Source organism: Podarcis muralis, chromosome 10, assembly GCF_964188315.1.
Source record: "Podarcis muralis chromosome 10, rPodMur119.hap1.1, whole genome shotgun sequence".
NCBI classification, from domain to species: domain Eukaryota; kingdom Metazoa; phylum Chordata; class Lepidosauria; order Squamata; family Lacertidae; genus Podarcis; species Podarcis muralis.
This window is the reverse complement of record NC_135664.1, coordinates 6,185,577-6,209,259: the sequence shown is the minus strand read 5'-3', so window position 1 is coordinate 6,209,259 and position 23,683 is coordinate 6,185,577. Positions and strand designations below refer to the sequence as shown.

The 23,683-nt window shown below is 39.3% G+C and overlaps 1 protein-coding gene across 4 annotated transcripts in view; it reads left to right on the top strand.

Moving 5' to 3' along the window:
- Positions 1 to 23,683, top strand: part of PHTF2 (putative homeodomain transcription factor 2) — a 67,420-nt gene that overhangs the window by 29,306 nt on the left and 14,431 nt on the right. For 3 of the 4 annotated variants that reach the window (XM_028747605.2, XM_077935761.1, XM_077935762.1), the window contains exons 4-13: positions 5,786 to 5,855; positions 7,765 to 7,923; positions 9,316 to 9,481; positions 10,411 to 10,575; positions 17,297 to 17,498; positions 18,781 to 18,939; positions 20,320 to 20,538; positions 20,995 to 21,123; positions 22,229 to 22,501; positions 22,887 to 23,018. In XM_028747605.2, the coding sequence (XP_028603438.1) occupies positions 5,786 to 5,855; positions 7,765 to 7,923; positions 9,316 to 9,481; positions 10,411 to 10,575; positions 17,297 to 17,498; positions 18,781 to 18,939; positions 20,320 to 20,538; positions 20,995 to 21,123; positions 22,229 to 22,501; positions 22,887 to 23,018 (1,674 nt within the window). The remainder of the gene's footprint in view (positions 1 to 5,785; positions 5,856 to 7,764; positions 7,924 to 9,315; positions 9,482 to 10,410; positions 10,576 to 17,296; positions 17,499 to 18,780; positions 18,940 to 20,319; positions 20,539 to 20,994; positions 21,124 to 22,228; positions 22,502 to 22,886; positions 23,019 to 23,683) is intronic. The other variant, XM_077935763.1, reaches the window with a different exon arrangement.

Below are 23,683 nucleotides of genomic sequence, written 5' to 3'. Positions count from 1 at the left end.
CCATTCTTTTTCCTGACAGAAGAACGAACACACAGTAGTAGTGCTGGGAGGGGATATTGAAGCAGGGGGCAATGAGCAAGTACTACTTTCATGGTTTACAGGGGCAGTATGACTCAATAACAAAGTACTGTATTGAAACATAGAAACACACCAGATTTTCTCAGAATAGGCCAGTTGATGTCATTGAGATTTCTACTGATGTACTCTTAGATTTCATTGGAGCTCCTAAGAACAAGCCAAGGTCCATCTGGTCAAGCACTCTGCCTCCGTCATTGGCTTACCAGATGCCCTTAGGAAGATTACAAACGGCCTGAACTTGAAGGCTTAATTTTTAGTTTTTGTGCCTTTATATATATCTGCTGATGTTGATGACAACGTTTTCTGGCAATGAATTCTGTAAGTTTTATGCAATGCATAGAATACAGCTACTTTTGTTTGTCCTAAATACATCATTTTAAACTCTTATAACATTGGACAGAGGATGAATAATTTTATACAGGCAATACAAATAATTTTATAAATGTATATAGCAGTGGTTCTCATACTTTTTTCTCTGGGCTGCACTTTCAGAATAAAAATTTGTTCACACCACACCATTTAAAAAAATTTGATAAGTAATGCATTGGAAAATAAAAAGAAACAACTTAGCCTAGCAGTGCTATTTTATAATATGATCATGGGATATCCAGAAAGTATAAAACAATGCAGCTACATAGGAACATGTATCATTCTCAAAATAAAATATTGACTGTCCTTGAATCTTCCTGGCACACTTGCTATCTTCTCCTGCTACACCTTGTGAGAACCAGTGGTATAAAGTGTTCTGCTCGATAATCCTTTTCCAAATTTAAACTTTTGTCTTCCTTTACAGAGGAAACACTTCAATCCTCTTATCATTTGAGTTGCTCATTTGTTTAAGCCAGAATGTAGCTTATAGAATAACACCTGAAAGTATAATAAAAACATTAGAGTGAGTTTAAAACAGATAAGCATTAACAGAGAACAATTGAATGGACCTATAGAGTAAGTACAGTGAAGCAGCAATAAAGTTGTCTGTACCTTCTCATTTTTACATGAGGCAGCTAGAACTATGCACAAAATTCTACATTTGTGCACGTTATCAGTTTTTAAAATAAGGTTATTGGCTGTTTTTATTTTGTTCTTTATTATGATTTGTATACTGCCTAATTAAAAATGTTCTTTGGACAAAAGTCTCTAATCACACCAGTTATTTGTTTTCTCTTTCTATCCCTTTTCTAACCATTCTCAACACTAACTTCTTTTACTGCAGTAGCACTAACAGATTTAGTGAATTTTCCACTATGGCCCCAGGATGTTTCTGGGGTTGTTGGTAGTCAGTTCAGACTGCATCAGCACAAATTAGGCTTTAATTTTGAGTTGTGCCATATTTGGGTGACTAGGAAACTCTTCTAAAGGTTTCTCAGCAGCTGAAACTGGGAATGATTTGAAGTATTAAATCCCATAGATTCATAATGAGTTCATCACTCGCAGTATGGGATCAAGTTCTCCTTTGGGCAAAAAGAAGGGGAAGATTCTCACTTTTTATCAAGATTTGAATTTGACGTAAGATTAAGCCCAACCAAAGCTTAGTAGTGAGTGGTACGGCAGCAGCAGCAGGATTGTGGGAGAAGCTGGCCACCATCCAAGAGCCTGCATGTTTGCTTGTTCACACTGAACCATTGTTTGGTTTTGAGTTACCTGAAAACTGTGCTGTTATTTGAATAACACAACAACTATTACAGAATTTCCATAGGTAAAGCACAGCAACTAGAAAGGCCCATAGTATGCCTCTGCTGCCAGATGCCAAATAAATAAGTTTACTTCTATTCTCTGCTTCCTATGTGTTACTCAGCTTCTGATTGATGAAATAACCTACCCTCCTGGATTATGACTGCTATGTTTGCAAAATGCAACCCTCATAGATGGCTTGTTATACATTCTGTGTCCTCTTACCACTATAGTATTTAACATATATCTTTTTGTTCTGCCATAAAATAATGTCTCATGAGTTTGTATGCTTCAGCTTCATTAAGATTTTCTGCAGTTTCCCTGTCTCCTTTAGTACTCCATTTATTTATTTTGGTCTAATGTCTCCATTGTACAGCTTGTTTGCTACCCTGCTACCAGTGTTATTCATTTTTACATCGCTATGAAGTTGCTCATAAAGTTCCTTCTTGGCTTTCTTATTGTCAACTTATGTTTGGTTTGCCAGACTTCTTGCTTGGGTGTGTGCGTGTGTGTGTGTTCATGTTTTAATAGTTTTACAAGAAGTAATCTTGTCTTTTATAGTCTCATTTAGTCTGAAGTTTAACAGATAATTGTTTGAACTTGCCTTATCTAATAAGTGGTGTATGTTTAACTTGAAGCCCTGTTATCATTGTAAACAACTTCCAAGTGTCTGTAACTACCTTCTCAATTTCCTTTTAACTGGAGCTCTACATTCTCTTGGCAGATCTATAATCTATTGTGGTTGCCGCAGTGAAGCTTTTGACATTGATTAGTTGAGCTGATCTGATAGCCTGGAATGCTGTAAGATCCAAACTGTTCAGGGAACAATGTTGTCAGTGTTTGCAGGCCCAGCTCTGTGAGGGAAAAGAAAGTTTTAATTTTGTTTAGTGAACCATTTCTATCCTGCTCTTCAACTACATAAAGGGGTCTATAGAATAGAAGTTCAAACAAAATGCAGAGTTACACAGGATTAAAATGCCCAAGCAAACACAAATCTAAAAGGTACAAATTTCACCTGGTACAAAAAGCACTTCAAAGTTGGTGCTAAGTGACCATCTCTGGGAAGTGGGTGTTGTCCAGTTTGGCTAGTGTTAAGTTTCTTAGAGGTATTTGTAGCAGTGTTAGAAACTGAGATATGAAAGCTAGGAGCTAAATGGCACCTTAAACCTAGGTTATGGGCACAACAACGGAATGTCTAGGTGTGCTTTTTTATAACAAGAATACAAAGCTGAAAGTTAATGAACTGCAGTAAAAATATGTTCATTTTCCCCATGGTCTAGTCCTTCCCCTGCCCACCCCCCTAATATTCTTAAGAACAGGGGTAGGCAACCTAAGGCCTGTGGGCCAGATGCAGCCCAATTGCCTTCTCAATCTGGCCCATGGACGGCCTGGGAATCAGCGTGTTTTTGCATGAGTAGAATGTGTCCTTTTATTTAAAATGCATCTCTGGGTTATTTTGGGGGCATAGGAATTTGTTCACCCCCCCCCCATATAGTCCAGCCTACCACATGGTCTGAGGGACAGTGGACCGGCCCACAGCTGAAAAATAATAATAATAAATTTTATTTATATCCTGCCCTCCCCAGCCGAAGCCAGGCTCAGGGCAGCTAACAACAATAAAACAGTACAAAAGTACAGCATAAACAACACTCTAAAATCATTCATTATAAAATTAATTAATTCAAGCCACTGGCAACCATTGGGCCAGAGCTCCGCGAAGATTGCCGAGGGAGGGAGTCAGGCTGTGCCCTGGCCAAAGGCCTGGTGGAACAGCTCTGTCTTGCAGGCCCTGCGGAAAGATGTCAAGTCCCGCAGGGCCCTGGTCTCTTGTGACAGAGTGTTCCACCAGATCGGAGCCACAGCCGAAAAAGCCCTGGCTCTAGTTGAGGCCAGCCTAACTTCTCTGTGGCCTGGGACCTTCAAGATGTTTTTATTTGCTGACCCCTGCTTAAGAGAGTCTCTTATCCAGTATTCTTCACTATTCCAGTCTTCAGAGAGTAGCTGGAAGTGGGGAGGCAGAGAAAGGTCCTCCATTCCTTCCACTCTGCAGTTTTAATCTGAAATCTTAGACACAGTACTGCGCCCAGAGCTCAGAAACTGCTCACACTAATGAAATTCCCTGTCGTAAAATGTGCCTAGAACAATTGGAGTTTAGAACACTGATTTGTAGCTTTGTGGGGCAGGCTGAACACATCCCAGGAAATCAGAAAGCTAGAAGACCTGGAGACTACAAAACAGGAACCTAAAGGGAAGGAGTGGTGAATAAATCTTTGTTAAACGAACAGAGGAGACAGAGACAGAGATGGTGCTCTGAAGAAAACCCAGTCTTCCAGTCAGGAAAATCTATATAGTGTCCTCCCCATGTCCCATAGTGCAGTGCCAGGGCACTAGCCAATAGGCAGATGAAAGGAAACAAAACAAAGTAAGTGTTAATGTAAAACACAATGTGAGGAAACAAAGGAAGAAATGAGGCTACAGTAAGAAATAGCTGAGGATTATGTAAGGACTGCAGCAAAACTTCATATTAGAACAGTGGAGGAGGGGAATGGATAAGCTTGGGATTGTGGACCATGGGTATAGGTTTGATAGCTCTTCTAGAACCCGACAGGCAAATCCTACTGGTTGTGGCTTCTACTATCACTAGAGTATTGTGATTTGGCAATCCTATGATTCACATACTGATTTAAAAATACTTGCCAATTCTTTGGCTGCAGGCCTTCACTATGAGTATTGTGAACTTAGCTGTCCACTTTAGACGCATCTGTATGTTGGAATTTGGTCGTATTGTGGCTACTGAGCCACATCGTTCAGGGATCTATCTATCTATCTATCATCTGGCATCTATTATGTATTTAAGCTAATTAATTAATATTTAGCATTTAAGCTAAATTCCAGTGTGTGCTTTCCGTAAGAGGAAAATGCATATGATACTTAACAGCTTCTAGCAGAGTATGAACAGGATTAAAATAAGTGGTCTCTCCTGTTGCATGTGATTCAGGGTGCAGCTGAAGGTTACGAGATGGACAAAGTGATATTCAGAGCCCTGTATCTAGCACCAGCTCTGGAGAATGTCAGTGTAGGACAGAACCTGTCAGTAAAGAGGATGTTGAAAGGCTGCTACTGAAAAGGTTGTCCATGTGTGCTATAAGCAATTGTAGTCCAACTCTACAATTCTACAATTCTATGTTCTGAGATGGGCCAGGGGGGCTACTGAGTAGTTCAGAAGGGTCAGTGTGATCTTATACCAGGTTTTGCTATACTTTTGAGGACTAGCAGATAGGTTGACAGAAATGCAAACAGGAATCTCTCTAAAGCAGGATGAATAGTAGCTAGATAAGTGTTGTCCTCAGTATCTTGGACGTTCTGATATTTTTCTCCAAAGTGACAAGCTAATTTATAAACTTGTTTTAGATCCTTACTTTAGAAACAAATACTTAATACTGTGGTGTGTTCTGATTTTTTTTTTTTAGTTTTCTCTTAGCCTGTAAGTTTACACAAGTTTTAGCTTGGAAGCTTCATGATGTACGTTTTGTCTCTCAGAAAGACAAACTTCAAACACTTAGGAAGAGGGCTGTAATAAGTTTACATCTATTCTTGTACCACAATTTGAATTTCAAAGTCTAGTGGATATGTTTCTTTGAAAATTAAAGGCAAAATGAAATAGATGTCAAAGTAAGTATTTACTAACTCTGGCAAGCATGTGTGTGTTCGTATGTGGCTGCATAATTGAACTTAATTAACTCCTTTAGGTGTTCTGGGAAATATAATAAAAAAGACAGTAATTTTCATTATACCTTTGTATTTGCATCAGCAATATACTTGTATTTTTAAAGCAAAAAATATTTTTCATTAGTAGAGATACATGGCAAATTGGAATCTTTCTTAAAAGTAGATTTCAAATAGGAAATAGTGCACAGCTCAGGAGATGAAAACCTGATAACTTTAAGTTCACCACAGTTACTGGCCCCTGCTTATATGAAAAGTATTTTTCCTTTAATTGTAATAATAATAATCCAATATTATTTGCATATTACAGGGTTTGAGAAACAAGCCAAAGAAAACTGGGCATGTAAAGCCAGATCTCATAGATGTTGATCTTGTAAGAGGTAGGAATGGATCTCTTAAATATGGAATGCAGTATTGATCAATATGTCAATTTATTTATTTTATTGTTTTACATGGTAGAGTGCATTTGGGGACATCTTTTTTTAAAGTGGAATACATATGGTGTTTGTGTATTTCCTAGCCTGGTTATACCCCCATCAGTGTGCAGCTTATTGCAGGTTGGGCAGTTGCAATGTAACAACTCTGTGGACAGATTGATGTGTAATTGATTAAAAGAAACCAGAATGCTGCTCAAATGTGCGTTCTCAGATTTATTTATTTATAGATCAAGGGTAGGCTGGATTTGCAAGGTGAACTTGGAAGTAATAGCCTGCAGTTAAATTTTGCTGCAGTTCTGAACTTGCTTGTACACAACATGCCGTGTTAGATACATTCACTTCCAAGTAGTTTCCCTCTTCAGAGCAGTGAAATTCAGGTTGCAGGAAGTAACTCCAATAAAGGTAGCGAAATTTCACCTAGCTGTTGTATAACGCACTTTCATGACTTGACATCACCTGTCAAGATGAGGTTAGAGGGAGTCTCCCTCATCATAAGACATTTAATAATTGTGATTTCAGGAGCACTGAATGCCTCTAGCGCCTGATTGTGACTAATCTCAAAAGGTGCCACCCAAGTGCTAGTTTCCTATCATTTCCCCCCGCTGCAAATCAAAAGAAGCCAATGGCATACATTGGGGGAGCCAATGTGGTGCCTTCTAAATGCTGTGGGACTACAACTCCCATTGGCCTCAGCCAGTGCAGCCAATTACAGAGGATGCTGGGGGCTGTAGTTCAACAACCACTGGAGAGCACCGCATTGGCTACCCCTGGCATACTTGACCCAGTATTTCCATACCAGATGATCAGTCCTGAGTCCCCTGTAATTTATAGGAAAGAGAATTTTTATCTTTGCTGTTCCTGATAAAGTACTAACTTTGAGAGATCTAAATCCACAGCTTAGTTTAATTCTGCTATTCTGTTCCTGTAGAACAGGGATGCGGAAGCTGTGGCCCTCGAGATGTTGTTGCATTCTGTCTCCCATCAGCACCAGCCAGCATGGCCAATGGTCAGGGATTCTGAGAGTTGTAATCTGGCAACATCTGAAGGCCCACAGGTTTCCCAACCCCAACCCTGCTGTAGAAGAAAGACTGGGTCCTGTTTTTCTTTTTCTTTGTAGAAATATGTGTAGAAATGTATGTAGCTCTTGCAAAAGAACCAGGAATAGTGGCAGGTATGTGTGGTCTGTTATTATCCACTGTCAGCATCAGGCTTATCCCTTTGGCATGTTTTGGTGTTCTATTCAGTGAAATAAATTCCCCCTTTTCTATTTGCATTTGCATCTATTACTGTAGTCCTCTGTTCTATAAGTATGCACCACTCATATGTTGGAATTTTGGATTCCAAAACACAAAGGGGAAGAAAACTTGGGCTTTTCAATGGAATTTTTGCACTGAATAAGCCTGCAGTCCTGTATGTATCTTCCTGTAAGAAAGCTCCATTGAGCACAATAAGTCTCGCTTCTAAACATGCATAGCATTATACTATAATTATATGTTTTACATGGTAGAAAGATGAATTACTCAGTATTCCATTGGGTACTTCCCATGTGTCATGCTATGGCAGTCTGCACTTCTGTTCCCAGCTTACAGACAGTTCCCGCATATGATTTCCTGTACCAGACACATGTTTCATATAGGACAAAATATATTTACAGTTGTTTATGAAGTACTACTACTTATTTTGCCGAAGGTACACAGCTTTAGAAGTTCAGCTTCACACACAGGAATAAGTTCCATGTAAATATGGCATATATATCTCACACAAAGTCTTAGGATTTTATCTTAGTCAGATGGTAATTGTAAATTGTCTATATTGCTATGCAACCTAAGTGATCTGTTTGTCTTCTGTTTAGGCTCTGCATTTGCTAAAGCTAAACCAGAAAGTCCCTGGACATCTCTGACTAGAAAGGGGATTGTTAGAGTTCTTTTCTTCCCATTCTTCTTCAGGTGGTGGCTACAAGTGACATCAAAGGTTATTTTCTTCTGGCTCCTTGTCCTTTATCTTCTTCAAGGTATAACTAGATGACATTATTAGTTTTTTAAAAATGCATTGATCAAAAAATGGGCCAAATCTTATTTTTCAGAGTTCTAATGATGCATTTCCATTTATATTTTTTAAACTCAAGTTACCTCAAAAGTTAGAAGCTGCTATAAGGATGAAACTAAATTACAGCAATTCCCGAAAATGTTAACTTCTAAGAAAAGGACTTCACAGTGTAAGAATAAAAAACGCAATTGAGAGAAGGATGTCATTTTGGCACTCCACAGAAACATAATGAAATTAACAAAGGGAAATAGAAACAGTTAGTTTAAAGAACACACAGTGTTTATTCTTGAGCTTAGACAGTGATTTCATATCACTAGAAAACTATATTAAAATGTATTCTATACTGACAGTTTCCTCACCACCTGTTTCAAATATGATAGTAGATAGTGTTATTATTCTACCCACGGCTATTTATTTTTTATTAAGTGTGGTAATACCTATACAGCAATATCTAAATTAAAATTGTTAAGAACATAAGGCCCTGTTGGATCAGACCAAAGGTCCATTTAGTCCAGCGTTGCCAATCACATGCTTATGGTCAGCCAACATTGCCTACAGGACATAAGCACAATAGCAGCCTTCACAGTCATGTTTGTCAGGTATTCAGAGGAATACTGCCTCTGATACTGGTGATAAGATATAGCCATCATGTTGTAACTTTATAAGGGAGTTGCTTCAGCCCCCAACAGTGGCCCTTGGCGGGGGGCATCACTTACCTAGACAGTGAGCTCTTGGTGCACTGACCTTGCCCCATCTCCATCCAGGAGATGCAGCTCAGCACACACTGTTCCTGACAGTCCCTTGATCATTAATTATCCACAATGCAGCACTGCAATAAATCAGTTACATTGGTACATTATTTCAGCTCCTTCAAAGGTACTAACTTGCCTAAAGGTACAAATTGAGGCACATATTAGATGTGCTGCAGTGTATGCCTGTCCCAATCCTATTTTGTTGTGACTGTTACCATGGCTTTAAATATGTTTTCCAGTTGTCTTCTGAGATTAGCAGATCTGAAAGCTTGTGCCAAACATTTTAGTTGTTTGTATGCAGTGTAGTATAATGTAATCTTGATGTATACTGATTATATTTAAAAGGTTTTGTCACAACAACAATGTTAACTCTTCAAATAGAGCAGTATAGAAAAACCAAGCTTTTAAGATCAATTGATTTCAGTGAGAGTTTGCTCTATGTTTAAATTTCCTGTATTGATTTTTTTAATACTTAACTTTGGTTTCATCACATTTATTTCTGAGTTTAACAAAAATGACTTATTAACAGTATCATTTGTTTAATTATGAATTATTGTTGCAGATTTAATTCTTCACTGGTTGTTTTCCCCCCATGTCTTTGAAAGTTGCTGCAGTAGTCTTGTTCTATACAGTAGAAGCCACACATAATATACCTCTGACTGAAGTAGTAGGTCCTGTATGGCTCATGTTGCTCCTTGGAACTGTGCATTGCCAGATTGTTTCAACAAGAACCCCTAAACCACTTCCAAGTACAGGAGGGAGAAGGCGAAGGTACAGTTTATTTTAACATAGTGAGCCTTTTATGCATGTGCTTACTTTTTATTTCAGAATCTAAACTACCGTATTTTTCGCTCTATAGGACACACTTTTTCCCTTCTAAAGAGTAAGGGAAAATGTGTGTGCATCTTATGGAGCGAATGCAGGCTGCGCGGCTAAGCCCAAAGCCAGAACAGGGAGACGCTGCGCTGCAGAGGCTTCAAAGGCTGTCCCCGAAGCCAGAACTGCGCAGCGCTCCGTCTCGCTGTTCTAGCTTGGGGATGGCTGCGGAGGCTTCAAAGGCTGTCCCCGAAGCCGGAACAGCAAGAGGCTATCCCAGAAGCCAGATCCCTCTTGCTGTTCTGGCTTCTGGGGTTCAGAATTTTTTTCTTCTTGTTTCCTCCCCCCCCCCAAAAAAAACTAGGTGCGTCTTATCGTCCGGTGCGTCCTATAGAGCAAAAAATACGGTTATTTTTTAAAAAGCCTTAAAATCTGACATTATGCATTATTTTAAAAATGGTGGGGGTATTCTTGTTCTGCTAAGTTCCTTTTATTTGTGTTTGACCTTCTCATGAAATTTCACTGCTATAAATACTGTTGTGAATTTTTTTTAACTGCACCCACTACAGATTGGTATCTCTTATTGGTATCAACACAATAGAACTAACTAATGGGGTGCAGGAAGCTGTTAGTGATTAGTTAATTGCATAATGTGCTCATATTTTTGTTTTTTCTGGACTGGTGTTGATGGGATGATTTTTGTGCTTAGAGAAGACGCTGACGAAAATGTAACTTTTCTCATGTACAATAACAAACTGTCTGTTAAGCCCAGCCAGTGGCTGAATTGAGAGCTCTTTGCATGCTTACAAGAACGCTGACCGTGTTGTAGTGCTAGCGAATGACACTTACAAGATGCCTTCCACTTTTAATCTCTTCTGATGAAGGAAATTAAGGAAAGCAGCACATTTGGAAGTACATAGGGAAGGCGATGGCTCTAGTACCACAGATAACACACAGGAAGGAACAGTGCAGAGCTACGGTACAAGCACCTCTTACAGTATTGGCGCTGTCTTCAGAGATATCTGGCATGCTGCTTTCTTTTTATCGGGGTTTGTATTTTATTCAAGGCTTTGTTTGTCTTAAAGATGCACTATCCTTTTTCTGACAAAGTAATCATTCATCTGTACTGCTGACATCCTTCTGTACATCCAGCTAGCTTTAGTATAATCCTGTGGCTGTGTTCTTCTGACTTTGGCAAATGAAGACAACTTTTCTTAAAAATGCCAAGTGGATATATAGAAACTGATCCTTTAGGTGGAAAATATTGTTCAACTATTGCCAAAGGGCAAGAAAAAGTAATAAATAAATAAAAATCAGGTTCTATTCTTCTAAAGTTGCTAGTTGTCTTGCAGTGTAGGTTTCCATATTCTGATATTGTAGTTTCAGTTCATTAATGCAGTGGTCTTCAGCCATTCCAGATCTGGGCTCATATTTCGTCTCAGCCTGCTATATAGACCCTACTTTTAGGGGTTCTCCCCTCCTGATTTTATGTGCTGGTGGTTTGCAGTTGTGAGGGAGAGAGTTAATACAGTAGTACCTCGGGTTTAGTACTTAATTCATTCTGGAGGTTCGTTCTTAACCTGAAACATTCTTAACCTGAAGCACCACTTTAGCTAATGGGGCCTCCCACTGCTGCCACACGATTTCTGTTCTCATCCTGAAGCAAAGTTCTTAACCCGAGGTACTATTTCTGGGTTAGCGGAGTCTGTAACCTGAAGCGTATGTAACCTGAAGTGTATGTAACCCGAGGTACCACTGTATTACATTTGTTTCAAGCATAAGGGCTGGTACAGTGGTACCTCGGGTTATGAACTTAATTCATTCCAGAGGTCCGTTCTTAATCCGAAACCGTTCTTAACCTGATGCGCGCTTTCACTAATGGGGCCTCCTGTTGCTGCTGCGCCGCTGGTGCACGATTTCCATTCTCATCCTGGGGCAAAGTTCTCAACCCTGCTAAAAACATTTATCTTTAGGCAAGCTTGTCAAGACATGTTGAATGTTGGCATGTGTTTTAATCTGGTTTTAGCTTATTGTTGATTTTAATTATTTTTGAAGGTTTTACATTGTTGTTCTTACTGGGTTTTGTTTTTTTTTACTAATGATTTCATTTTTTATCCTTTTTGTAAGCCACTTTGATTTTTTTTTTAAAAAAACCAACCACCACCACCAAATGGTATATAAATTGTATGACATAAATAAACTTTAGAGTGGGTCATTGAAGCAGTTGTGGGTCATGTGCCATCTACTGAAGACCTATGCAGTAGTGAAATGATGCCGTCTATGACTGACTAGCAAGCAAAAACAACAAAGGTGTTTGCTCCAATTAGATTACAAAAAAAGCTAAGGTTTGTTGATTGGTGTAATATATGAAGCTTTAAAAGCTATTAAATCCTGCAGATGTAAATTATCATATAGCCTGCTTTTTAACTATGCATCAATGATGATTAGTTTCTTTAAAAGTTGTTCCAAACGGTTGAGAAACAAGTATATTAATGCACTTGTATTAAGCAGTCGGAAAAAAGGATAGTGCAGCTTCCTACATCTACATGTTTTATATTTTATGTGTTCAGCATTATTACACTAACATGTGTCACACTGATGCTCTTATATGATTATGCTGTTTCCTATAAACTAAAATTATGGCCTAGAATCATCACATGTTGCTTCTGGCAGGCCATTTAAGCACATCAAGGCAAGAGAGGTCCCATCCCCCTTTAATTTTAAAAACACATTTCTGCCTTACCTTGTGCTTGAGCTCAATTATTATAATTTTGATTCTGCCCTAATTTTTCAGTTGCATTTTCATCCTCTATTTTAATGTTTTGATTATGTACTGTATTTCAATATTCTTGTGTAGAAATGTTTCTAATAAATTCTACACAATGTAATTTATCTTTCGCTGTAAAGAAGTTTGCAAGGTATGGAAATCTTTCATATTTAAATACATTTTGGCTGTGCTCTGTGTTCAGAGCAATATACAAATACGATACAAAAATAGGCATTTTGAAAAAAAATCCCTTCCTTCCGCAAGACTCAGAGTCCTCGTCAAATTCTTTGCATGTAAACTGGATTATTTTTATTTAAAGAGATGTGGTACAGCTTTTATACCCTAATGGAGGAAATTCAAAGCTGTAAACTTAATTTTGTTTTGTAGGAAATGTTGCAAAACATGGAGAGTTTGGGTTGTTTAAAAAGCTATACATTATTGTGTATTTGATATGGTAAGCTTGAAGCTCCCATGTGAAAATGCTTGGACGGCTGACTTTAGCATCAGTGAATTTAAACAGAACTCTAAATATGCTCTTTTTTTTTTTTTTTTTTGAGAAGCATTGAAAAAGAAACTAGACTATGACACAGTGAGAAAATTTGTTTGTAGAGAGAAAGCTAATCCAATAATCTTGGAGTCATGAGATTGTTTCCAGTTAAACAATTGTTATTTGAAGCTATCCTTCACAAAGTCAAAGTGCTTTAACTGAAGGCTCTGTTCAATGTTAAATATGGCAACTCATTGATACTTTTCTTCAGAAGAGCCTGTTTGTAGCGGTAGATCACAGCAGAACTTGGTTTTATGAAGCTTCATGGTGTTGTTCCTCCTCGTCTTTCTGCTAGTGCTTCAGTATTAGGTGGAACAAATTAGAAATAATATGATTAGCTTTTCTCTTTTTGCATAAGTGGAAGTACAAGTTTCAGGTATTTGCTGGGCAGAGCAATCTTGCCATATTTTATCTGCCCTGAATCTTCCAACATTCAGCTTCACTGGATATCCACAAGTTCTAGTGTTAGGCTTGAGGGAGAAAAGATTTCCTTTATCCACTTTCTCTCTGCCATGCTTAATTGTATAAACTTCAATCATGTCACATCTTCTTACCTTTTCCCTAAAAACCCCCAAATGCTGTAACCTTTCCTAATAGGGGAGCTCTAACTTTTGTAGTTTTAAACAAAATGCACACTTGTTTCCCTGAGTGGTGAGAAGTTCCAGGGAAACCGCATTTAGCTGGCTTTGATTTTCTTTGGAAAAAAGTCTCATTGGAGGCTTAAGGTATTCCTGTAATATTTAAGTTTCTTAATATATATATATACAGGATGAGCTTAAGGCTCCTACAAACAGCAAATTCCGCTGTCCGACATCAGATGTTGAGATAGGTAAAGGTAAAGGGTAAATGGACACCTGACCATTAGGTCCAGTCGTGACCGACTCTGGGGTTGCGGCGCTCATCTCGCTTTATTGGCCGAGGGAGCCGGTGTACAGCTTCTGGGTCATGTGGCCAGCATGACTAAGCCGATTCTGGCGAACCAGAGCAGCACACGGAAACGCCGTTTACCTTCCCGCCGGAGTGGTACCTATTTATCTACTTGCACTTTGACATGCTTTCGAACTGCTAGGTTGGAAGGAGCAGGGACCGAGCAACGGGAGCTCACCCCGTTGCGGGGATTCGAACCGCCGACCTTCTGATCGGCAAGTCCTAGGCTCTGTGGTTTAACCCACAGCGCCACCCGCATCCCAATGTTAAGATACAGTCCCTCAAAAGAGACTTTGCAGATCACAAAGCTTATAATTTCACCACTTCCCCCAGTCCTACTTAAAAAATGCAGCTGTTGTTCCCTCTCTCTTGCTGGATAGTAAGTGTGAGGCATGTTCTCTAACCATCTTTTAGCTTTCTTGACTATTTTCGTGCAAACTCCCCAACAACAGAAGTGTCTAGCAACTTTGCGTGCTGACCATTGAGGAAATTTATGCAATTGTTCTGGCCCTCATTGCCGCCCTTTCTGTCAAAATTCCTTTGCGGTAACCAAATGACTATCTTGGAAAAATATTGTTGCATGCATCTGAATCACTGAGTTACGAAAGACTCCCGGGGTTCCAGCACTTACCCATGATTTTGTTTCCTTGGAATGAAGGTCAATTGAGACTCTGGTATCTTCATGGTTTTCTTATATGTGTCTTTATTTACACATATATACTACCTGAGAATGAGGTGGAGGGGCTCACAGCTTTAACACTCCAGCAGATCTTGCCTCCCCATTAGGTTCCCAGGGAGAAGCCATAGTTTTGGGTCCAGCACAGAGCAATTCAGGCCTCTTCCAACTTTGGTCAAAACCCAAACACATCCACTGCTGGCCTGTTGTTCTCCATCCTAGGGTGACCTGGCATCCAGTAAAGTGAAGTGGGAAATGGCCCACCCATTCCTCTCTAAGATGCTGATGATGGGTGCTTAGCTGAGTAAAAAAAGGTAAAGGTACCCCTGCCCGTACGGGCCAGTCGTGTCCGACTCTAGGGTTGTGCGCCCATCTCACTTAAGAGGCTGAGGGCCAGCGCTGTCCGGAGACACTTCCGGGTCACGTGGCCAGCGTGACGAAGCTGCTCTGGCGAGCCAGCACCAGCGCAGCGCACGGAAACGCTGTTTACCTTCCCGCTATAAAGCGGTACCTATTTATCTACTTGCACTTAGGGGTGCTTTCGAACAGCTAGGTGGGCAGGAGCTGGGACCGAACGACGGGAGCTCACCCCGCCGTAGGGATTCAAACTTAGCTGAGTAGCTATTACCATAACAAAGGAACTGGTTTAACTGGTTCACCAAGTTTCCTCCTACAGATTCTAACCTAATGGGTACAGGATCAGAGGCCTGGAAGCCTGACCTCCCCACAAGGTTTTGCACTCCCCCATGTAGAGCTGCTACTCAAGAGAAAGCCAGATTGTATTAGATTTTCATAAGAGATTAGATTATGGCAAAAAGGTAGTTTAATTCTCTGCTTTGTTGATTGTACTTTGCTTTCTTTCCAGTTCATTGACCACAGGCATTAACAAATTAAGGGTGTGTTTGTTTTGTTGACTTCTTTTGTTCTTTGTTCTGGGTTATGTTCTACCTATAGACTTGAAATAGAGGATATTTTTAAAACAGTGGATGTTTCAGATTCTTTCTCTTTTGAATCCCTTTCGTGTGTGCGCACATGCAGATTAGCATTAAAAGGTGTGGCTGTCCTTGGGAACCTCAGCTTCTTATAGCTGTGACCTTTTTAACACTGTGATTTGAGGGATTAATTCAGACAGATATACTTTGTATTTAGTTTCTACTTTACCGATACCCACATCTTACCTTCTTGCTTCAATATTTGGTCCAAATTAATTGGTGGACTCCCATTAATTTGGTCCAAATTAATTGGTGATCAGCCATAAAGAAGGCTGATCGCCGAAGAATTGATGCTTTTGAATTATGGTGCTGGAGAAGACTCTTGAGAGTCCCATGGATGGCAAGAAGATCAAATGCATCCATTCTTAAGGAAATCAGACCTGAGTGCTCACTGGAAGGACAGATCGTGAAGCGATCTTTGGCCACCTCATGAGAAGAGAAGACTCCCTGGAGAAGACACTGATGCTGGGAAAGATGGAGGGCACAAGGAGAAGGGGGCGACAGAGGACGAGATGGTTGGATAGCATTTTTGAGGTTACCAGCATGAGTTTGACCAAACTGCGGGAGGTAGTGGAGGACAGAGGTGCCTGGCGTGCTCTGGTCCATGGGATCACGAAGAGTCGGACACGACTAAACGACTAAACAACAACAACAACAATTGGTGGACTGAGGCCCAATAGGCAGTGCTGAAAGCTGATTGGCTGAAAACTGGAACATGGGGAAGAGTCCCAGGTCTCAACTTCCCAGTTTGTCTTCTGGATGAAGAAGATAGGTCTGAAGAGTCTCTTTGATGCTGCCATAAGGGCAGAGTTGACAAGGACTGTGTTTTATCTCCCTGTTACCTTGGGAATCAGTTTCCTCCTGAGGGCACAAGCAGGGCTGTGCAAAGCTGGTAATAGGCCCAGATCTGATGGGAAATGTGGGCACCATTTCAATAATCTTTACCAAAAGGTCCCCCTTTGCCTCTACCAGGGGGACTTGGAGTAGGTCTCCTCAAAATCATAGGCCCATGCCAATTGGCCCACCAGCCCTCTCCTCACCTCCATTCTGGCCTAGGCACATGCACAGTACTGTAAAATGTTTATGCAACCACACAGTGGTGAAAGCAAGAGATTTTACTTTCCCTTCCAAGGATGCCATTCGCAGCAATGCTGTTCACTACTACCATCAAGAGGTGTCTTCTTCCCACCTCGTAGGCCATAATTATTAAATATAATAACAATAGCATTTTATTTATATCCCGCCCTCCCCTGCCAAAGCCGTGCAGAATATACAGTCAAATCAAGGACCAATGAAACAAAACACAGAATAAGCAAAATAAAGTAACTTAGCTGGTATAAAATAAGCAGTGTGTTCCAAGCCACTTGGAGTTCTTATGTATCTTTGTGTATCCTTTGCTGCTGTTCTCTTTTGTGATGCATTTTATCACCTTCATCTAGCCTTTTGTTGAGATTCTGCTGCTTAGAGAGGCCTTATACTCTACTATTGCTTTAAGTAGTACATAGAAATAAATTTATAGAGGAATAAGGTACAATTAGCCATGGATGGTTCAAAATGACATGTTTTCAAGGAGGAACCATGACAGTCATTATTATTTTGTTGCTCTGACAAAGTTCTGACTTGCTTTGTTCATGGGCATAGCCAAACCTATCGCCTTCAAGACTAGCAGTTGACTTTGGCAGATTTATATATCCCAAATTAGTGATTCTTTGGGGGAACTTGGTAGATTAAAATGTACCATCTGTTCATATGTGAAATGTTGCATGCAGGTTTCTGTTCTTGTACAGCATAGAAATTTGGGAGACAAGATACGGAGGAACTGTAATGCAAACAATTATTTTATGTATATGTTTAACTCTAGAGCAAAGAAAGCAAAGAATTCAATAGACAAGTCAACAGAGACTGACAATGGGTATGTCTCGCTTGATGGAAAAAAGACCGGTAAAAACAATGAAGATGTTTTGCAATCCCAGGAGCCGCAGTGTGAAGTTATCAGATCAGAAGAGACATGCTGGAGCACAGGAGCAGCCAGAAATTCATTCAGTAATACAAATCATCACAAAGTGAGTGTCTCATGTCTTCTAGAATATTTTTATAGTTCAGCACCAATATTTTCATATTATAAAAATGCAAGAATTCCCATGCTGGGCTAAGACAAAAAGGCCATTTCACCCAATGCTTTTTCCCTCCCTACGTCTCTCGCATGCATTTTAGATGATCAGATCTCATATGAATAGGCTGAGATATAAACAAGTCTTTTGCTCGCAAACACAACCCCTTTATATTTATAGGAGTCAGCAAAAAACAACGAAATCTTCCATTAACTGTAGCGTCACAATTATTGGTTAACAGCTTTGGAATTAGCCATGATACTAAATCATAGGCTGAAGTTAGTCTAATATCCTGGCTTGCTGCAAACCTTTTAACTATTAGGTCCACTTAGGGACATTAAGGAAAATATTGTGGGAAATATAAAGTGGATCTTCTAAGCACAGGCAGGAAACATTAGCCAAGGATTTTTGTCACACCCAATTTCTTGGATTTTTTACTTTTCCGGTCTAGGGTGCTGACTTTACACAGAACCTTTTGTGCAAAGTAAAAGGCACCCCACTGCAACACTAGAGTTGTGGTTTGTGAAAACACAGCCTTTTAATCTTAGACCATACAGGATTTACCTCCAGTCTTAGACCTGTGATGTTTAGCACTAAGTTCAGAGAAAAAATATCCCTCTCTCTGCTTTTTACAGAGGATCTCTAAAGTACAGGTTAGGAATTTTATCTCCTGATTGGAAGATAAAGTGGTCCTTCTGCTCTTTAGAGATTGCAACCCAGGCAGAGTACTTTACTTGCCAATCAAATTGGGAGAAAAAGAGAATGGGCAGTTCACACAGCATCCTTGGCCAGATGTCCCTGCTAGCCCATAGCGAACTCCTTGCTGTACAAGCTTGTCTCTCCAAGAAGTCGTCTTAAGTCCCTTGACTTAAGTCTTCAAGGGACTTGATTGACCTCTCTTCAGACAGTGCCTTGTGAAACTGTGGAACATGCTACACAAAATGTAGGAATTTAGAAATGTCTAGCACCCACAAGCTCATAACAATACAGAAGATACTTGTTAGGTTGGCTAACCATGTACTCTGAATTTTTTCCTGCAATTCTTCAGTAAGCAGTGTGCAGATGACCTTGTTGCATAGTAACAGTACTATGGTGATGGTGGAGGAAATATTATGTCTGATTTTACGATTATAAAGATGTATAGAGAATAATTGTAATACATGCAAAGTGGAATTATGTTACATTTGAAGTAAAAAAATAGTTTTTACTAACACCCAATTCTTAATTGATCTAGGATAATCACAGAACAGTGACAAATGTATCTGATGAAGTTTCAAGCGAAGAGGGACCAGAAGCAGGATATCCCTTGCGCCGTAATGCAGAACGTGCTTCCAGTGACTGCACCTTTCGGAATAGGAAATCCCATCATTATAAGAAACATTACCCTGTGGAGGTATGCTCTTGCAATGATCTCAAACAAACGTTCGTGAAAGCAGTAAGATATATAATTGGAAAAATTATTTCCCATCTATAACAGCTTCCCTGTTTAGTGAGTTGATATTCTTAAGGGGGGGGGGGGCCTCAGCCAAGTGGGTGACTGTCACGGATAGGCCTATTCAGGTTGCAAAATTGACTTTCTAGAGATATTCTCATGGTGTCAGCTCTTTCTTTTTGTTGGGTGGTTGTAGTACAAGAATGTGTATGGCTGTTCTACACTGGTGTAGAAGCCATAGCATGAGTTGTGTTAACCCCCAACAACAACAACCAAGGGGGAACAAGGACAGAGCTAAGTGGCAATATTAGAGCAAGGAATAAGATGTCCCATTGGGCTAACAAACCCAGTGCTTTGTTATGTTGTGGAAAATAGAGTTTGTAATAGAGCTATAAAGCTAGAAAATTATCAGAAGACATACTATTTTAGAAATATAAACATCACTAATTCTAAATACCAAATGTCTGTTTTTGCATGGCAAAAAGTCTTTATTTTTACAAAAGGGCCTCTAGGCGTGTTTTTGATTTTTAATTCAAGTTGGCTATCAACTGAATGTTTAAAACAGACTAATGTTTGGCATTAAATGAGTATGAAGAAATTTCTTGGGGTTATGATGGCCTGGGGTCCCAGTGGAATAACAAGCAGACACAGGCTTTGATTGAAACCTATTCCTTTATTGGCACAACTGTACCAAGGGAGAGTCTCCTGAAAAATCAAAGGGAGACTGCAACATGGCACAAATAAGCAGTGTTCTTAAACATTTTTGTGCTACACATGTGATTACTATTAACCTATCATAGGCTTACAGTAAGACATCCTATAGCAGTTACAACCTACTTCATCAAATCTAAGCCAATCAGAAATCTTTTAACTCCTCTGAATAGACCTCCCCAACTCTCTGATTTTAATAATACATGATTAAATATAATTAGTCTTAAATGTCCTTCTTTATTAACTTCTGATTATCTTATTCACTTGCTCTCTACCTTGTTAATTCCATTTTTTTTATTCAGCAAACTGTGATTAAGTGAAATTGTTCTACCTAGCTGATTTCTTGCATTCCTTTAGCATACCAGAGTACAGTACTGGTTGTTATGGTTGTTATCCTTGCATTCTTCCAGCGTACCAGACTACTGGTTCCAATAAATATTGTGTACAGACATTTTTTTCTTCTGTTGGAAAGGGTTTAGCTAAAGTTCCCACTCCCATGCCAAGCTACAAAATGGATCCAAACAGGAATCTGGAATAAGAAGCAAATGCAGTTTTAGGAAAAAACGAGTTTATTATGGAAACAAGAAAAAAACCATGTTCTCCTTCAAATATGCAATGTCTGTCTTTCAGGATATCCCTAAATCAGGCACTAGTTGCAGTTCGCGATGTTCAAGTTCCAGACAAGATTCTGAGAGTACAAGACCAGAGTCTGAGACAGAAGATGTATTGTGGGAGGACCTTTTGCATTGTGCAGAGTGCCGCTCCTCTTGCACCAGTGAGACAGATGTGGAAAACTCTCAAGTTAACACATGTATAAAGAAAGAGTACAGAGATGACCCATTTCACCAGGTAAGTGGGAAAAGACCACATTGCGTATCCTACCAAATCTATTGTGAGTTAGAGCCAGTGTGGTGTAGTGGTTAAGAGCGGTAGTCTCGTAATCTGGGGAACCGGGTTCGCGTCTCCGCTCCTCCACATGCAGCTGCTGGGTGACCTTGGGCCAGTCACACTTCCCTGAAGTCTCTCAGCCCCACTCACCTCACAGAGTATTTGTTGTGGGGGAGTAAGGGAAAGGAGATTGTTAGCCGCTTTGAGACTCCTTCGGGTAGTGATAAAACGGGATATCAAATCCAAACTCTAATTGTGGCAGAAAAAGAGGTAAACTGAACAAAATATAGTTATTTGCAAATAGGCATTTTTGGTAATGAAATACTTTTTTGTAATGGTAAATTAGTGCTTACTATACATTGTCCAGAATAACACCTTCTTCTTTTTTTCCTTTCCCCCTTTTTTCTTTTTACACAGAGTCACTTGCCCTGGTTTCATAGTTCTAATCCTGGGCTCGAAAAAGTAAGCGCAATTGTTTGGGAAGGTAATGACTGCAAAAAGGCTGATATGTCGGTGCTTGAGATCAGTGGCATGATAATGAACAGAGTGAGTATGTATTTGAAATATTTTACTTGGCTTTACCCGAGTTAAAGATACTTCTGTTTCCCTGAAGGGGGGCACAGTGATGTCTGTACCATGTTGCAGTTCTGTAGGTTTCAATTTGCTTCGTATTCAGTCATAAAAGTGGACACAATCTTTTCTTTTTAGCCACAAGCGGGGCAGACCTGTCTAGAGTTTTCCTCACTTCCTTTGCCCTGTGTTCAGATTACACAGAGCAGCTGACCGCTAGTAGCCCATATAATAAATAAAAGATGCACAATTTATTGGCAGAATAAAAATTGAGTAGGTTTAATTAATTCACCCTGTAAAACTGGAACACCACTACACATGAGCATGGAAGGCTGGCTAACCTGAACAACTTTTTTTTCAAAGTTTCAGAAATATTAGGTTGGATTCAAAAGACTAATTGTGCAAGCAGGAGCATTTCCTTGATTTTTGCTAATTATCCCCTTCCCTTCTCCCTATCCCATACTGTTCCCATGGGTTTCCCAACAATCAGGATGGGCTTTTGGGGAACAGCAGGGATCTATAGTGAGTAGGAGGCAAGAAAACAGAAATAAAGCGGTCTTCCTTGGGGGGCTGTGGACTTTCCCTCCTTGGAGGTTTCTAAGCAGAGGTTGGATGGCCATCTGCCATGGATGCTTTAGTTTAGATTCCTGCATTGCAGGAATTTGGACTAGATGACTCTTGAGGTTCTTTCCAATTCTACAATTCTGTATTTCTATTCTATGAAAACTGAATTGCATGCGTGGAATTTTGCTTGAGATTCTTAGAATGCAACTTGTTATCATTTTTGATCCTTTGGCCCTTCATCACCTATATGTATAGGTCCTAGGAATTGTCCTTTTAATTAAGTCTTAACAAACTTGAAAATCATTCTGGTATATTACATATTTTAAGCATATTTTGCAAACAATCACTTTTATGGAAGAGTACTAAACAGTATTTCTTAACATGCTACTTCATATTATACTGCTGGGGTTTTGTTGTTTATAGTTTTTTAATAATATAGTTGGTGGGGTATAAATAAGAAATGGTTGTTGTTGTTGTTGTGTTGAGTTTTAAAAATATGTATTTCTCTCATCTTTAGGTAAACAGCTATGTACCAGGAATAGGATATCAGATTTTTGGAAATGTTGTCTCTCTAATCCTGGGTTTAACACCGTTTGTATTTCGAATTTCCCAAGCTAAGGATCTGGAGCATTTAACTACACATTCTGCTGCTGAACTTTATACGATTGCATTTGGGTCAAATGGAGACATAATGGTTCTTTCCATGGTTATAGTGTGCTTCATAGTTCGTGTTTCCCTTGTATGGATATTCTTCTTTTTATTATGTGTGGCTGAGAGAACCTACAAACAGGTAGGCATTTGCAGCAAACTCCTCATTCACATGAAGAAAGAAACTGCAATGTATTATTATGTTTTGCTTTTTGGCATATATGTTTTTCATATAGAACACAGTTTCAGATATTTATTATCTCATTATTTTAAGATTTGCATCCTCTCCTTCAAAAAAAATTATAGAATTAAAAATTAAAAGGAAAATAAAATAGAATTAAAAGGAAAATAAAAATTATTATTTTCCTATTATTTATTATTTATACCTGAGAATTAATATATAAAGTATGGAAATGGAAAGTAAAGTATCTAAAGTTACAACGTCTTTACAATGGTTTAAAAATCTGTATTGGTATTCCAAATGCATTTCAGTTCTTAATTCACTAAACGTAACTTATCGCTTACAGAGGCTACTTTTTGCCAAACTCTTTGGCCACCTAACGTCTGCAAGAAGGGCACGGAAGTCTGAGGTTCCTCACTTTAGACTAAAGAAGGTGCAGAATATTAAAATGTGGCTTTCCCTCCGCTCCTATCTAAAGGTTTGTTGGCCCTTATTTTTTGTTTGCCATATGTGCTTTTAAACCAGATGTGTGTTACACTGACAGTGCTTAGTACTGAGCATTGCCCTCTTCTGAATTTTTGCATTTCTCCTGAGCTTTGTAGTACAGGTAAGTAAGTATTTCTCATTGTGAAAATCAAGAGTTGAGCAACTGAGATCTTCTGCCAGTCTTAGTTTTAGCAGGTCACATTTTTATAAGGCCATGCTTTCTTGATTCTAGTTGGGCAGAGTGGTTTTAAAACAACACAGTTTGGCATAATAATTTCATTTTTGTAGTCTAAAATATTGTGGAAAGAAGCCTCATTTATAAAGAAGAAACCTTAGGACAATGCCTTTTAGTTGTTTTATAAATTGGCTGACTCTTTGCCTTAGTTAAGGAAGAAATAAAAAGGAAGGTTGTTTTCTTGATGGACTTTAAAAAGCACAGGACTAAAAATGTAACTATTAATAACACTTCTGACAGATGTTTCTGGGAAATTGTGTTATTTTAGTCCTCATATGTCACCATTACATTTCCAGCAGTGTAGAGAATGTTTCTGCGTTAGTGTCACAGGCATCTGTTAAATGCTGCTGTGATGCCATATCTGATGCTGAATGTTACAAGACCCTTCCCCATACTGTGTTGAATTTTCTCTCTCTCCTCCC